We start from the raw sequence: 15,969 nt of genomic DNA on the forward strand, positions 1-15,969 counted from the left end.
TCTAGAACTTTAGCTACCGTTAAGTTACTATATAGATCCTCTTATAGACTATAAAGGCTAAGAGGCCTATAATAGTATTAGAAGTTTAATATATACCTATAGTAGAAGTTTAAGAGACTAAACTAGATAAAGGAGGCTTTCTAGAGATAGAAGATATAGTCTTAGTATATTCTAGATTAGTTATAGTTAATAAAGAAAGCTTTATTATTTAGTTTGCCTATTATACTATATAGGACTATTTTAAATAATAGTAGAAGGATTAGTTTCTATAAGTAGAGACTAATATTATAAAACTCTATACTACCTACCTCTTATTCTATTCTCTTTAGAGTAGGTTCTACTAATTAGATAGCGAGTTTAAGGGGCGTTTATAGTTAAACCTACTCTACTATTATGCTATACGAAACTAGGGATACTATGTATAGGTAGCTTTAAACCTATACTAGGAAGTCTAGAAATTCTTAATAGATAAGATAAGTATAGAGTTATCGAGCTAAGCATTAATAGTCTATAAGCAATTATAGGATTTATATTATAGCTAAAACTTTCTAAGGCAAATATTAGGCCTTTACTTAGTAGTAGACTTTAGGGTTAACGATATAGTTAAAGCTCTCCTTAAGAAATACTTTAAAGCGGAAGCGAAGGATAGGAATAGTTAGACGCCACTATTATGGGCTACCGCGACTAGGTATAGCATAGTTATCTAGCTACTGCTTAATCTAGGCAAGGCTAATATTAAGTCTAAGGATATGTCTAGTTAGATGCTACTATTATAGGCCGCTGAGAGTGGGTATATTGCAATCGTTAAGCTACTGCTTAATCTAGGTAAGGCTAATATTAAGGCTAAGGATAGGTCTAGTTAGACACTACTACTATAAGGGGGTATAGCATAGTTATTAAGCTACTACTTAATCTAGGTAAGGCTAATATTAAGTCTAAGGATATATTTAATTAGATAGCGCTATTATAATATAATAATAGCTTAAATCTAAGTTATAGTTAGTCTATTTCTTAGGAAGTAAGTAAGGCTTAAAGCTATAAGGTATAATATTAAGTAATATTATTAAATAGTTATTAAGAGTAGAACTTTTAATAATAGAACTATTATTTAGATTAATTAATAAAGATCTAGACTATTTTATTATTAAAATACTTTCTCTTTAAGTACTTATTTATCTCTTTATTATAAACTTAAATTATATAACTTATTTAATTATTTTATATTATTAAATTATCTTTATAATCTAATAAGCTATTATATAATCTTATATTTTAATTAAGTATTATAGCTTAGCTTATTTAAGAGGCCTAGCTTAGCTTTATATCTTATATAATAATATTTATATATAATATCTTTTCTCTTTTAGTCTTATTCTTAAGGCTATTAAAGTAGGCTAGCTAGGTAATAAGTAGTTTTATTTCTTTTCTTATATTATTATATCTTATTATATTATTTAATTATATCTTAAGATCTTTTATATAATCTTAAGAACCTTCTTATAAAATTAATAAATAAAATACTCTCTTTAAGTTAATAATTAAAAATTTAATTAATATATTTATATATTTATTTTATAAAGACTAAAGCTTATAAAATTATAAGATATTTAGTATAAACTTATTAAGATATTTTAAATATATCTAGCTTAATATTATAAATAAAAAGAGATAATATAACTTAAATAAAGAGAGATAATATAACTTAAATAAAAAAGTAACTAAATAAGTAGCCTTATAATAATTATAGCCTATCTAATTAAAATAAGTAAATTATATAATTATATAAAAATTATAAATATATTATAATCTAGTAAGTTATAATAAAATTATATACTTATATAAGCTAATAATCTAAAGCTTATAATAAAAAAATAAAAAAATACTTAAGAAAAAAGTACTTTTATAATTAAATAATTTAGATTTTTATTAATTAATTTAAATAATAGTTTTACTATAAAGAGTTCTATTCTTAATAATAGTTTAATAATATTACTTAAATATATTATCTTATAGCTTTAAGCCTAACTTACTTCTTAAGAAATAAATAACTATAACTTAGATTTAAGTTATTATTATACTTAATTAATCTTATTATAATATAAATCTTCTTACTTCTTAATAACTCTATTATATTAGTACTTAGTACTAAAAAACTAAATTTAAGTTAGAGGGTACTAAAGAAAAGCTTAAAAAGATAAGTACTAAAGTATATTATTTATAAAAAATAAAAGAAATTATAATTTAAAAAAATAATATATATAATTATATATAATTATATATAATATTAAAAAACTAGAGTATCTAGAATAAGAAGAAGTAGAATAGTTTTAGAAGACTATAAGAGTCCTTCTTACTTCTTCTAAGAATTTAGATTCTATTTTAGTTTATTCTCTAAATACTAAGTTTAATATTAAATTACTAAATAGTACTTATATATATTTGTCGAGCAGAAGGATAACCGCTAGCATATAATGGTAAGTAATGCTATAGGCAAAGAGAAACGGATAGAAGTAGTCGACGAGAAGCTCTTAGTCTAGTAGCGTGCTATCGTTTCTCAAGGAACCACTTACTACAGAATAGCGGAAGGCATAGCCAAGTTCTCGTGGCGATCCGCGGGCGGGCAACCTTCCGAGATAAAACACCTCATACTAGTAGCAGCGAGAGGTATTAAGAGGATAGCTCGAATCGTAGCACACCGTAAAATCACAAGAATTACCAATTTACAAAGCAGACTAAGGTTCTCCTATCAGACACAGCATAAATTTCATACATAATCACGTTCGAGTACTAACTCTAAAGGCTTAAATAGTAACGTCAGCCACCCACTTCTCAGCACCACCTACATCTCAGTAGGTTAAGCAGAATAATAATACGAATTTTAATATAGCATAATAAAGCTAAAAAAAATCTAAATAATATAATATATATACTAATTAATAGAGAATTAGATAGAGAATAAGAATTAAGATAGATTAATAGGAAATTTATAGTTAGTCTTATTTAATTATACTTTAAGCTATTAGTAGGTATTTTTAATATCTATTACTTTAATAAATAACTAGTTAGGATTAGTAATAACTATTTAGTATTTTTTAGGTTATATAAGAGTTATTTTTACTTTAAATTCTAAGATTTTCTACTTTAAGAGAATAATTTAGGCTTATTATATATTAAATTATTTCTTTATTTTTTCTTATATTTATCTAATAGTATATATATTATCTAACTATTATATATTATTAAGAAAAAGATAATAAAGTTATAATTTACTAGTTAGTATATTAACCTCTAGTAGATTTTCTATAGAAATCCTTTTAGTACTTAAAAATAATATTTTTAATATTATTTTAATAAAGTTAAGTAATAGATTATTTATTAATAGCTTTATTATATTAACTAGCTAAAGGCTAGCCTTTTACTAGCTAGAAAATATATTTTTTTATAATAATCTTATTTTTTTTATAATAGTATAATATTTAAGAAAAATTCTCTTATTAATAAGTAAAAAATCTATATCTTATAGCTATTTTCTAAGCTCTTTATAATAACTAGCCTTAACTAAGCTAAAGATAATTATATTAAGAGGCTAAAGAATATAAGAGTTATAAGATAAAAAAAAAAGTAAGTATATATTATTTAAATAGTATTTATATAAGAATTTAGTTATATAATAACTTCTATAATTATCTAGAATTAGAAAGAATTATTAACTAAGTTAGACTTTAATTTAAGGAATAAAGATAACTTATAGTTAGTATATAATAATTTAATTATTAGTCTAGCCTTAAAAGATTACTTAGAAAAACTAGTTTTTAAAGGAGGCTAGTTTATTAGGAAATTATTTTTATTATATACTTTTTTTATTAAAAATAACTAATAATAGAAAGCTTTTCTTATCTATTAAGATATACTTAAAAATTATAATCTAAAAGTATTAATTAAACTATTTCTTTAAGGTAATTTACTTCTAGGATAATCCTAATACTAAGTTATTCTTATAAAGTCTTATTATTAGGCCTATTTTATTTATATTATATTAATTCTTAAGGAATATCTCTTTAATAGCTTAGATTATTAGAAGTTTAAAGAAAGCCTAGATAATATAAGTTAAAGTACTATTTATCCTTTAAAAATTAAGTCTCTTACCTCTTAAGGTCCTAATCTCTAGATTTTTATATAAAAAACTATATAACTAGTTCCTACTAATAGACTATTAATTATTATTTTAGATAGCTATTAAAAATATAATTTTCCTAACCTATATATAGGTTAGAGGGTTACTAAGGGAATCTTAAATTAAGATCTAAGAAATAAGCTATAATTCCTAAGCTAGAGCTAGCCTTTAAAGTTATTTAAAAGCTATTCTATATAATACTTTACCTCTAATTCTTTCCTATAAGGTTAATCTTAGTATACCCTATTACTATAATATATATACCTAGCTTATACTACTAATAATATCCTAGAGGGTATTTTAAAGGTTTTATTTAGTATATTTAGGTATAATATATATACTATAAAAAAATTAATACTAAAATAATAATATTTATATAAGAAAATGTAGATTTTATAAGATATCTATAGTGCTAGTTAAGGGTAGATTTACCTGCCAAGATGTGGGTGGTGCCGAGAAGTGGGTGGCCGACGTTAGTGGATCAGGCCAGAAGCACAAGCGCAAGTCTTCAGAAGACGCTTATATGCCGAACTGGGAAGCCCTCTACGAGAATCGTATACTATCCTGCCTTATTATCTCGCTAGCTAGGCACGTAGTTAGCGACTTTGATTCTGTGAAGGAGCTACTAGAGGTACTTCGGGATACTATTCGAGTATACTAGTCTCTTCTTATTAAGGGCTAGATCCTCTATCGCGATATCTCACCAAATAATATCATTATCATAGATATAGGTAAATAGGGAGCCTTTAAAGAAATATTAATTAACCTAGACCTAGCTAAGGGTTAGGATCATAAGTATAGTAGCGTATAGGATTAGACTAGAACTATATAGTTTATAGCAATCTAGGTACTACGTAGGGAAGGCTATACATACTAGCACGATCTAGAGTCATTTTTCTACGTACTTCTATAGATATACACGCGTAAATCCTAGGGTAAAAAGAAGTTATATGATAGAGAGACGCTATAAAGAATAAGTCATTTACGTTAATAGGAAATTAGGAGCTATAAAGAAATAGCTAATATAAAGTAAGGACATATAAGAGTAAATACTTTTAAATATATTATAGGTAAATTTCTAAGTGCTATTAAGATAGTTAAGCTATTATACCTAAAAATTAGGTCACTACTTTTTAAGGACATAGTAAGGTTAATAATTATAATACCTATAGGTAACCCACAAAGGCTTTATAGTACCATTCTCAGTACCTACGATAAAGCTATTAGCCAGGCGTAGTATAAATAAGTAGCAAACTTCTCTTTTAGTAGCACTAGATATTTCTAATAATTAATGAAAGAGTAATTACTTCATTCCTCTTTCCTATTTCAGCATATCAGGCCTTCCCTTTGCCAAGATTGCTAGCTAGGTCAAGAGCCGTCGAGAGATTGGGGCGAAAGAGCTGAGACAAAGTGGTGATTTTCTAACCAGTAACATCATGTCGTCGGCTAAGCACTTAGACGTTAGCGCGTGGCGAACGAGCTTTGGCGGCTCTATTAGTTTCTCTTGGACGATATTGTTCGATTCGGATACTTATTAATGTACAATGTTTGCTTCTGGCAACCAAAAAAAAAAAAAAAAAATTCAAAGCACATTATGTGACGTCGGCTCACGCGTCGCCGTTTCGATCGGCAGGTGTTCATCAATGGCGTGTCTACTGAGTACTTACTAGGAAAAGAGACCCGTACTTTACCCGAAGCGGATGCCGTGCTGATGCGGCCAGTCATCCCGGGAATCCTGAGCCTATTGATTAGTGTATTAATTACCTTGGGATCCGTAGGAAAACGGCGTAAATAGGTCTGCGACTCGGCGATGGAGTCCAAGTTGGCTCTCTCTATTTTCAGTCACTGGCACGGCGGCATCTTAACCGGAAAGGTTCCCTGATAAGCCCTCTAGGAACTAACTGTATTGTAATGGGTATTAGTGCCTATAAGCGATTCACGGACACGGTTTATTAAACTTACAAAAAAATGATCAAGGAAAGCAGCCTTAGCATGGACTACTGAGAGTATTTATTGCAGGGGTCAACAGGTTCCCTGAATATGGAGCAATCCAGTGTGTTTTTTTCTTTCTACCCGAAAAAAACGAAATAATAAGAGAACTCGCTTTGGTCTGCCACGTACAGGCAAAATTTATTCATTGAAAAATATAGTATTTGACGATTTTGGACCATCGCCATTACTGAACATGCAACTGCAAGCAAGCCCTGGCGACCGGAGCCTCTAGCTCCGGCCACCTCTCCACAATACTTGCGTGGCCCCAACATTGCGTAGCTTCCAGCTTCAAAATCACAGAGCTCCCGCTGCCATCACCATGTATGAGGATGCTTGGTACAGCTTTGTACCAGAGGCCACTGGAAAGCACGCCGCGAGTGGCAATGCCCGCGGCGGCCATAAGAGAAATGAATCTCTTCTTCAGCAGCCCAACGTCAGTCACCATCCCCCGCTGCGGGGTGTACGCACATGCACTTACTCTCCATTAGGGTGTAGGGAAAGAGCAGCTATCGCAGCCGACAGGAACAGCAAATCGAGACTCTGAAGAAACGAATGGGCCTCCAGAAGCATCTTGTCTCAGGCGGACAGCATCTTGTGCGGATTGCCGCCACGCGCAACGAGCTGACTGGCATAGCACCACGCGAAAGAAACAGACTAGTCGCCGAAATAGGAATTGGGAGGCATTAACCCTCAGCACAGAAACAAATCATATCCCGACACTACATACGGCCGATTTAGAGAAGAATAACGCATACAACGAGCAGCTCCTCGAGGCTAGTCAGCAGGAATACCTGTGAGTGCGTCTCAAGTCCATCAGCGCACCCAGTACTCATACTCTTCAGATTATACCGAGACCAATTGTCCCTCACTGAAAGACACCTCAACGCATTAATCATCGATACCAATGCAGCCCTCGGGCTATTGACTCAGCTATCCGATTCATTCCAGTCGGTCGAGGCGCAGACGTCCACCTTTCAAGCACAATGCGAAGAGCTTCTTACCGAACAAACGCGACTGGAGAAGCTCGCGAATGACGTCGGAACTGATTACTACTACTATTCTTATCTTGATAATGCCACGAGACGGCTCAATGCGCCAGGCGCGGGCCGGCTGGTCGACGACGAATCGTTTGGAGAAATGGTCGAGAATATTGATGCATGTGTTGCATTCATGGAAGATCACGTACGGATTCTACTGTCACGAAATGGATGAAAAAGCTAAAACTTGCATTCTAGGAAACGTACCGTGAGCGTGATTCATACCTGGCGCGATACAATGCGCTGCTCACCAAATGTTTGCACTTGTTGGATCATGGCTTCAGCACCCGACTGGAAAAGGTCTCATCAGACATATCACGGCAGCTATTGGCAACTAAATCCGAATCAACACGGCATGTGCTTGCATATGGCCGTTTCGAGGAGATGCTAAGCGACTCCTACGCGTTACTTCCCAATATTCACAAAGTAACCAGACGCGTGTATGACCAATACGGCCGATTCGACGGCGGAATACGAAACTCTTCCATTTTTTCCAGCTCTACCCTCAGCATGTTGCGTACATATCTCACCACTCGCGACCGTGATATCAAGATGATCACACAACACGACGTGGAGGAATACCAAAAGGAAATCAAAGCTCTGTCTTTGGAGACTGCATCACGAAATTATATAAAGCAATCGCTGGAGCGGGTGCACAATGAGAACAATCTGTTCTGCAAGGTATTCGACATCGAGCCGGCGTGGAACACAGCTCCTGATTCAGTGTTTCAATCCATCAAGACGGTGCACACGGCAATGGTCCACCCGGGAAATCTTCAGCCAATGGCTGCACAACTTCAGGCTGCATTCGAAACTGCCGAAATTCAATCAGTTTGCAATGTTGTCGGATGGATCGCCGGCGAATATGGCATATCGGAGAACGACGAGGAAGAAGAAGATCCGATTGCACCAAAACAATACAGAGAATATGCCGCGCGCCTACTTGTAGACCATTTGTGGCCGTTCGTGGACAATGCTTTTGATAGGGAAATCACAAACTGCATCACCAAGGGCATTGTGACTGATGATGCACTCAAAATCGGCCCTGTGGTGGACGGAGTATCTTCGTCTAATGCGCACCCGCTGGTGCAGAGAGCGGTCGAGCTTCTGCGAATGTTTGACCGCGCCATGCCGAAAGAGCGATCTGTAAGCTATATGGTACGCGGATTAGATCTCTATATGCTAACCGTCTGCAGTCGCAAAATAGCCAGGTGGTGTTCCGCGTCGTGCGGGAAACGATTCAGGTGTTGCAGCAGGCCTCATCGCGCATCCAGTCGCAGAAGCTAGAGACGGACGCAGATCTGTTCATGGTCAAGAATCTGCTAATGGTCAAGAACGAGCTGCTGTCGCTCGAGATTGGTGACATTCGCAGTCAGCCCCAGGCCATGCAGCACTTTGGCCAGATCTGGGAGACGCTGAGCCCGCAGAACCTTGTCGGTTTCGTCGGCAACATCCTGGGCGGCCAGCTGTGGTCGCGCGGCGGCGCGCCGCCGCCATCCTCGGTGACGGCAAAAACGCTGACCGTAGAGGACATGAACGAGCAGCTGGACGAGCTGTTGCGACAGTCCATTTACGCATTCACCAGGCGCTGGTCGGGTCGTATCCGGGATGCGCAGGGTGGCAAGCCGGGCGCGAGGTCCCTTGCGCAGGTTGAGGGCGAGCTGGAGACGACCTTGCAGACGGCGTTCAGTAACCAACCGGAGGTGATTGGCAAGCTCAAGGAGGCGATTGTGTTTTATGAGGAGGATACAGCAGCGCGATCCGGGAAGCGATAGATCCAAAAAATAAAACAACTAGAGGGGTTACGAAAAATTTATCTACACAGTTTGTCTGCGCTTCAGAGCTAATCCTTTAGAGTGTACGGCATAGCGCACCTTTTATAGTCGGTTGCACCATCTTAACTTTGGCGATAGACTGTCGCTGCCTCTGGAATCGAATACGATGATGCGTGAAATCTCGGGTTCTGGATCTTCTAGATTCAACGGCCAAACCGTTGTCGGAGACTTCTCCGGTGACAGGAGACAGCAGCAGCCCATGATTGCAACTCAATTAGTGACTTGTTCTCCAATTCCAAGTCGTTGGAAGCAAATCACGACGGCCTCGTTTCCCAACACACTCTTGCACTACAAACGAGTCTGTAACTTGTTAACGAAGGGAATACCTTTTTTTTTGTCCTGGGTCGCCATTGTGCCGGCCGGGGCCGAACACATATTCTCTCCCAGTCTAATACGGCAGCCTCGTCTGTCTTGCGCGCCCTTGTACTGCCTGATTTCCTATTTTTAGCTTATTAGTATGCTCCTACCTAGGTATAACCTACCTATGATTCAACAAGGCCAGCCACACCCCGCAAGCCGAGCCAGGGCTGATGACGAAAGCTGTCATCAACAGGGGCGTTTCTGTTTTTTTTTTCTTCTTTTCTAATTCCCAAGAATCTTTGAAAAGGGTCAAGATTTGCTGTCTTTAGTTGTCTGTCTACCAAAGTTAAGAAGTCATGGAGTCGGATAAGGACAGTGTCCTCCGCACTTACAGAGGCAACTGCCATTGCGGAGCGTTTGTCTACGAGGCAGAGCTGCCCGAGATTACGACAGTGACGGAGTGCCCGTGCAGCATCTGCAGGAAAAAGGGCTACTTGTTTGTGAGCACCAATTCCAAGGCTCATTTCAAGGTGGTCAAGGGCTCGCTGGAGGGACTGTCCGAATATCGATTTGGTACCAAGGCGCTGCACCACAAGGTGAATTTGTTTGGGGGGGGGGGGACCACGGGGAAATGGCTTCTTGGGTGCTAATGTGTGCAGTTCTGTGCCAATTGCGGGACCGCGGTCCTCGCCACTGTCCCGAGTGTCGAAGCGCCAGGAAAGGACATTTATCTCAATGTAAGCTTTGATTTGAGTGTGGACGATGTTTTATCAACTGACGGCTGTAGGCGCATGCCATTCAGGATATCGACACTTGGACGCTCAAGCGCACGCCGTAAGTACCACTTCTACACCAAAGCGACTTGCCTGAATTCTGAATCGTGGGTAGGGTCGACGGAACCAAGATCGGATCACCCTACGAGGAGCCCAAGCACACTGGGCCGTTGCCGACTGTTGAGGCGGAGGGTGGGCAGCTGTACACGGACAGCTGCCACTGCGGCAAACTCACCATTGCGCTCAAGATTAAACCGCTGGAAGACGACAAGGACTCTGGCATGATTGAATGCAACTGCAGCATCTGCGAGCGGGTAAGCCCAACACAGGCGGCCCTCACCTGCCTACAGCCCCCTTTGGGGGATTTCACTTTGCGCAGCTTCTAACGAGCTTCTTTTTGGTCAACAGAATGCCTGTCTCTGGGTGTACCCCAAGGTCGAGCAGGTCGTGCTCTCGGGCCGGGAAGAGGACATTGCGCGGTACCGCTTCAACCACGAGGTGCTGGCCAAGCCGTTTTGCAGGACGTGCGGCGTCACCATGAGCAACCCGGCCAACGAGGCCATCACGGCCGACGAGGCGGCCACCAAGCTGCCCGGCGCGGACGCGGCGCAGCAGGCCAAGGTGCGTCAGTACGTGGCGCGTCACAAGACGATTCACCCGGTCAACGTGCGGACGCTGCACGGCGTGGACCTGGACCGGCTGCACGTGAAGAGGCTCGACGGTGCGAGGCTGATTCCGCCGCCGTACGTGAATCCATAAGTTGGCGGCACGGTTGATGAGATTGCAAGTGGCCCGGTTCTTGGCCGGGCGTGTTGACGGGAACTACGTATGGTTTGTGAGCGTTTGCATGATGGCGGCGAATGGTGTGCCTCGGCGGTGCGGTGCGGTGCGGTATTGGGTAGCTGGCGTTTGTGTAATGATGAAATGGTGAATGCGTGTAAAGGCTGAGAGCGCAGGATGTGTGCTGCAAACAGTGCAAGCTAATATTTGATACATTCCACTGTCAGCCTTGTTCCATGGTAGACTTTTGAGGAGAAACGGGCTCGGTATCATGCTGCCTTGTGTTTGGCAGTGCAAGAATTATAAGACAGCAAACGGTCATGATGAGTGGCCGCTGCAGAAAACGGCCGCAGCTGTCGGCCGTCGGCGCTCAGCGCTGGTCGGTCAAATTTCGCGGGCTGGTATGGACGACCCAAGCACTTTGTCTTCCGGCGAGTGGCTTTTCTTGCTACGAATTTGACTGTCTGTTGATATTGAGCAGCCTAGCAAGTATTAGGTGCATGATGACTTCTTTCGTTTACCAGTATTTAAACAGCCTTGTTCCATGACTCGCGCGCTTCACGTATTTTATGCCCATCTTTACGATACCAGGTCCAAGTTCCATTCTAGAAGCATATACGTAATTGCAGCCGATGTGGATGGTAGTTGTATGATTCCTAGCTCAACCCGCGTGACCTGCAATATTTTGTCGCCTTCCGATCTGCCTGGGCTGTCCAAGTACTTCTTACTGTCCCTTTTCACCAAGATTTTCCAAGCTTGTACCTGACGTTGTCATGTATTTCGGAAATGCATTTCGAAAAGGGCTCGGCCGAGCTTGGCTGTCGCAAGTTGTGATGGGTGAGGTGGTGGAGTGACAAAAGTGTGTTTATTACTCCAGGTAACTACGGGTTAGTTAGTGGACAGGGCGGGATAGAAATTGCAGCATTGGCAACTGGCACTCTGGGGGAGAAAATTAAAATGATCTATCTGCCTTGGCGTACATTGTGGTCCTTTTTTTTAAGATCAGCGAGCACAAAATCACTTCCGTTTGGAGAAAGCCTAGCAGCGCCTCGCGTGTTATCCGTCCTGGTGCTGTGGTCCTTGGCGTAGGATACACAGCGTGCCAGGTTGAAGCACTGGTATGTCGCGATGTGTGTGAGTTTATCAATTGCCCAGATTCTCTCCCTCGAGCAATGTTGGAAACGAACTTAATGCTAATGTGTGTGCATTCGGTGAGCATGGTCGTGTGACTACCGTATCAAATTTGGGCCGGATCAAACTAATGGAATAGGGCAGGAAACGAATGCGAGATATGTCATGGCGTCCCTGTCATTCGCTGGAGATTCTTCGCGGCGGCTTAAGAAATTGATCCGATCTGTCTAATTACAATGGCGGAGTTGCAGCGTGGTTTTTTTTTCTTTCTTTTTTCTTTTTTTTTTTCCTGTGTGTCACGCCCTGCTGCTGATTGGTTGATCTGCTAGCGGCCAGAAAACCCGAGGGCGATGGTGCCTCCTCAAGTATAAGTTGGAAACGAGCCAGCCAGCAGGCCATCTAAAGCCGACCCATCTTCTCCAAGAGTTGGACAACCACCGTTCAACAAGTCTCTCGCATCAAGACTAGAAATTTCCCAGCCCTTCTAGACCAGTAATGTCAGCGAGCCATCAGGTCGACTCAGCTGCTCCGACAGCGCAGGCTAAAGTGGCTACTGCCTCGCCGGCCAGAGATCTGGAGAGCCAATCCAAGACACAGGACACTGCTTCAAAGGAAAATGTTTCCGCATTTCAATCGCTAGGATGGCTCGATCGTTTCCTTGCCCTATGGATATTTCTAGCCATGCTGGTTGGCATTCTTCTCGGCAACTTTGTTCCCTCAACCGGTCCCGCGCTGAAAAAGGGCACATTTGTTGGCGTGTCGGTCCCAATTGGTAAGTCAATTGGCATTCCGATGACAATCGATACATGAGTTTCGGCCATCAGCCAATTACTTGCATCATTATTACTGACCATGCACTCGCGCACAGCCGTTGGCTTGTTGGTCATGATGTACCCAATTCTGTGCAAGGTCCGATACGAGTCTCTTCACAAGCTCCTCTCACAGAGAGCCATGTGGACACAGATAGGCTTCAGTCTTTTTATCAACTGGGTTGTTGCGCCGTTTCTCATGGTAGGTTCAGACTGTCAGCACAATTCGAACGGCCCGTCAAAAGTATAGCTTGGCACAACGCTGACATTGCCCGTCACCATAGCTTGCCCTCGCCTGGGCTTTTTTGCCCGACAAAAGCGACCTGCGCATCGGCTTGATCCTGGTGGGTCTTGGGAGATGCATCGCAATGGTATGGATAAGCTCACAAACTGTCGCCCTCAGCATCGCCACGTCGCAACAGAAACTAACATTGAGCTATTTTTAGGTGCTCATCTGGAATGGGATGGCCGGCGGAGACAGTGAATACTGCGCGATTCTTGTTGCCATCAACTCTATACTGCAAATGGTCATTTTTGCTCCGATGGCCGTGTTTTTCATCCGTGTCATCAGCGGAGAGACTGGCGGCGACGACATCTCGTACAGAGTGGTTGCTACGAGTGTAGCGGTCTTCCTCGGCATCCCCCTTGCAGCTGCCATCTTTACGCGGTTCGCCCTGCGCGTGACGGCTGGGCCAGAGTGGTATGAGCGTGTCTTTCTCAAAATCGTGGCACCGTGGTCATTGATCGGCTTGCTGTATACCATCTTGGTCCTCTTTGCCTCGCAGGGCCGACAAGTGGTCCACCAGATCGTGTCGGTGGTCCGCGTCGCTGCGCCGTTGGTGGTTTACTTTGTCATCATCTTCTTTCTCACGCTCATCGTCACGCGTCGGCTTGGCTTCCGATACTCCTTCGCCGTTACCCAGAGCTTTACCGCTTCTAGTAATAACTTTGAGCTGGCAATCGCTGTTGCTGTTGCCACTTTTGGACCGAATAGCGATCAGGCTCTTGCGTCGACTGTTGGGCCGCTCATTGAAGTTCCCGTCCTTGTTGGCCTAGTTTATGCTATGCGTTTAATCCGCAGACGGTGGAAGTGGGAGGACTGACCGGCAGACGGCCGGTTTGGAAGATGGGGTTGCTACAATGTGCCTAGGTATCTCTATGTAATAGTAGTCAGTCAGTCAGTCAGTCAGTCAGTCAGTCAGTCAGTCAATCAGTCAACCAGCCAGCCAGTCAACCAGCCAGCCAGTCAGTCAGTCAGCCAGCCAGTCAGTCAGTTAGTCAGGCAGTCAGGCATTCAGGCAGTCAGGCATTCAGGCAGTCAGGCAGTCAGGCAGTCAGGCAGTCAGCCAAGGTTAGGGTTAGTCAACCAGCTAGCCAGTCAACCAGCCAGCGAGTACCTAGAAAAGGAAGCTATCGAGATCTTTCTTCGATAAAAGTAGTTAAGTAGGAAATAGGCTAACAAGGGTTAGGCTTTGAGGAAATCCAAAGTGGGTTAGTATGCTTGTATTTTCTCTACTATGTAGGCTATAAGATATACTACGTAGGTAAGTACTACGGTAATACTAAAAATATATCTAGGCGGTCGATGTAGGCGTAAAAAAAAAAACTAGTTGCCTGGGATGACTAATCGTATTGGCACGATGTGATGTACGGCCCGTCGTACATGGCTACTTTTATTGTGTATGTGTATCTCTTTTTGACCTTGTGCGCCGATGATGAAATTGCTCGCAAGTCGATATTGTGGAAATCAAACCCAAAGAGGATAGAAGAAAATTAAACACCCCCCAAGTAAAGCCCATGAACAAGGAATAATCAAAAAAAGACGAAAAATAAAGAAAAAAGAAAACCGGCAGAAAGTATGATTGTGGAATCTGCCCAAGGCTGGACAGAGTTTTAACTGAGGGCGCGCATGGTCATTTCGACGACGGCAAAGGTGCCGGCGCTGACGGGCATGGCACGCAGCAGCGTGGGGCCGATGCCCTTCCAGAAGCCGGCGAGGCCGTCGGCCTTCCATGTGGCGGCGAAGCAGTGGCGCATGGAGCGGAATTTCTGGTCGGCGCCGAAGCCGTCGGTCTGCATCTTGCTCTTGACGACGTCAAAGGGGTAGGAGGCGAGCCAGAGGAACTCGCCGGCGAGGCCGCCGTACATGGCCACCTTCCAGCCGGGGACGTCCTTGCGGTCGACGCCGGCGCGCCGGGCGTCGGCGTTCATCATCCACTCAAAGGCGGTGAACCAGGCGCCGTACGCGGTGGCCTCGCGGAGGAGGGTCACGGCGGTGCCGCGGTAGAGTCCGCCGAGGACGCCGCGGTGGGCGATGAGCTTGCGGACGCAGTCGACGGGCCCGGCGTAGAGGCGGCCCGCGCCGTGGGGCTGGCTCTGGAGGCGGATGCGGATGTGCTCGATGGGGCTGGAGAGGACCGTGTTGGCGATGCCGGCAAAGGCGCCGGCGGCGTAGTACTGCGAGTAGGCGAGGCGCTCGCCCGGGCGGGTGCCGTTGCGCTGCTCGAACCAGCGGCGGGCGGCGTGGAAGGCGGCGAACTGGACCGAGACGCAGGCGCCGATGCCGACGAGCGGCGTCAGGGTGCCCTTGTAGAAGGCGAGGGCGCCCTCGCGCGCGTAGATGGAGCGGGCGGCGTCGAGGGCGCCCGAGTACTGCGTCGTCGTCTGCAGGCGCACCTTGACAATGTCAAAGGGCTGGCCGATGAGGACCTGCGCGACGCCGCCGGCGGCACCGGAGAAGAGGTCCTTGGCGGCCTGGGAACGGCCCTTGGGGGGATCGATTTCGACGACGGGCGCGCCCATGGTTGTGTGGCTGTAGTTGGTGGTGTTTCTATTTTCTCTGTTTTGTTTTTAGGGGGAGGGCCAGGAGGGGTATTGGCTTGACCTCGGAGTAGAGGCGTAGAGTAAATTGGTGGTTGCGTTTTGTGTGGTGTCTCTGTTTCGGCTGGCGGCTGGCGGCTGGTGTCGGCGTTTGCTTTTTCGCGGGGTGGGCAGCGGGAAGAGTATTATGGTATGGGGAAATGATGCAATTGGCGGCCAAGGGAGCTGAATTGATAGCACTGGTTAAAAATGAGAGAATAACTTCAGGGCCGGCAGTGATTCGAAGAATATGGGCGATAAGTCAACTCGAGCAATGGG

The 15,969-nt window shown here is 42.8% G+C and overlaps 4 protein-coding genes across 4 annotated transcripts; 3 read left to right on the forward strand and 1 right to left on the reverse strand.

Annotated features, from left to right (window-relative positions):
- Positions 1–6,485: 6,485 nt before the first annotated feature.
- Positions 6,486–8,978, forward strand: V2A60_007329 (Sec34-like family-domain-containing protein; the record flags this gene model as incomplete). The annotated part of the gene is made up of 6 exons (XM_083258614.1): positions 6,486–6,599; positions 6,662–6,794; positions 6,866–6,959; positions 7,009–7,348; positions 7,402–8,349; positions 8,400–8,978. The coding sequence occupies 6 exons, from the start codon at positions 6,486–6,488 to the stop codon at positions 8,976–8,978; spliced, it is 2,208 nt and encodes a 735-aa protein (XP_083114740.1).
- Positions 8,979–9,694: 716 nt separating this feature from the next.
- On the forward strand, positions 9,695–10,870 carry V2A60_007330 (uncharacterized protein; the record flags this gene model as incomplete). Its single annotated transcript, XM_083258615.1, has 5 exons — positions 9,695–9,934; positions 9,998–10,075; positions 10,126–10,172; positions 10,227–10,425; positions 10,520–10,870. 5 exons carry the CDS (start codon positions 9,695–9,697, stop codon positions 10,868–10,870), a joined length of 915 nt encoding a protein of 304 aa, XP_083114741.1.
- Positions 10,871–12,517: 1,647 nt separating this feature from the next.
- V2A60_007331 (arsenic resistance protein) lies at positions 12,518–13,934 on the forward strand (the record flags this gene model as incomplete). Its single annotated transcript, XM_083258616.1, has 4 exons — positions 12,518–12,794; positions 12,891–13,033; positions 13,116–13,202; positions 13,278–13,934. The coding sequence occupies 4 exons, from the start codon at positions 12,518–12,520 to the stop codon at positions 13,932–13,934; spliced, it is 1,164 nt and encodes a 387-aa protein (XP_083114742.1).
- Positions 13,935–14,724: 790 nt separating this feature from the next.
- V2A60_007332 (organic acid transporter) lies at positions 14,725–15,633 on the reverse strand (the record flags this gene model as incomplete). Its single annotated transcript, XM_083258617.1, has 1 exon — positions 14,725–15,633. One exon carries the CDS (start codon positions 15,631–15,633, stop codon positions 14,725–14,727), a length of 909 nt encoding a protein of 302 aa, XP_083114743.1.
- Positions 15,634–15,969: the final 336 nt, after the last annotated feature.

This window comes from Cordyceps javanica, chromosome 5 (assembly GCF_051103115.1).
Source record: "Cordyceps javanica chromosome 5, complete sequence".
NCBI lineage: Eukaryota > Fungi > Ascomycota > Sordariomycetes > Hypocreales > Cordycipitaceae > Cordyceps > Cordyceps javanica.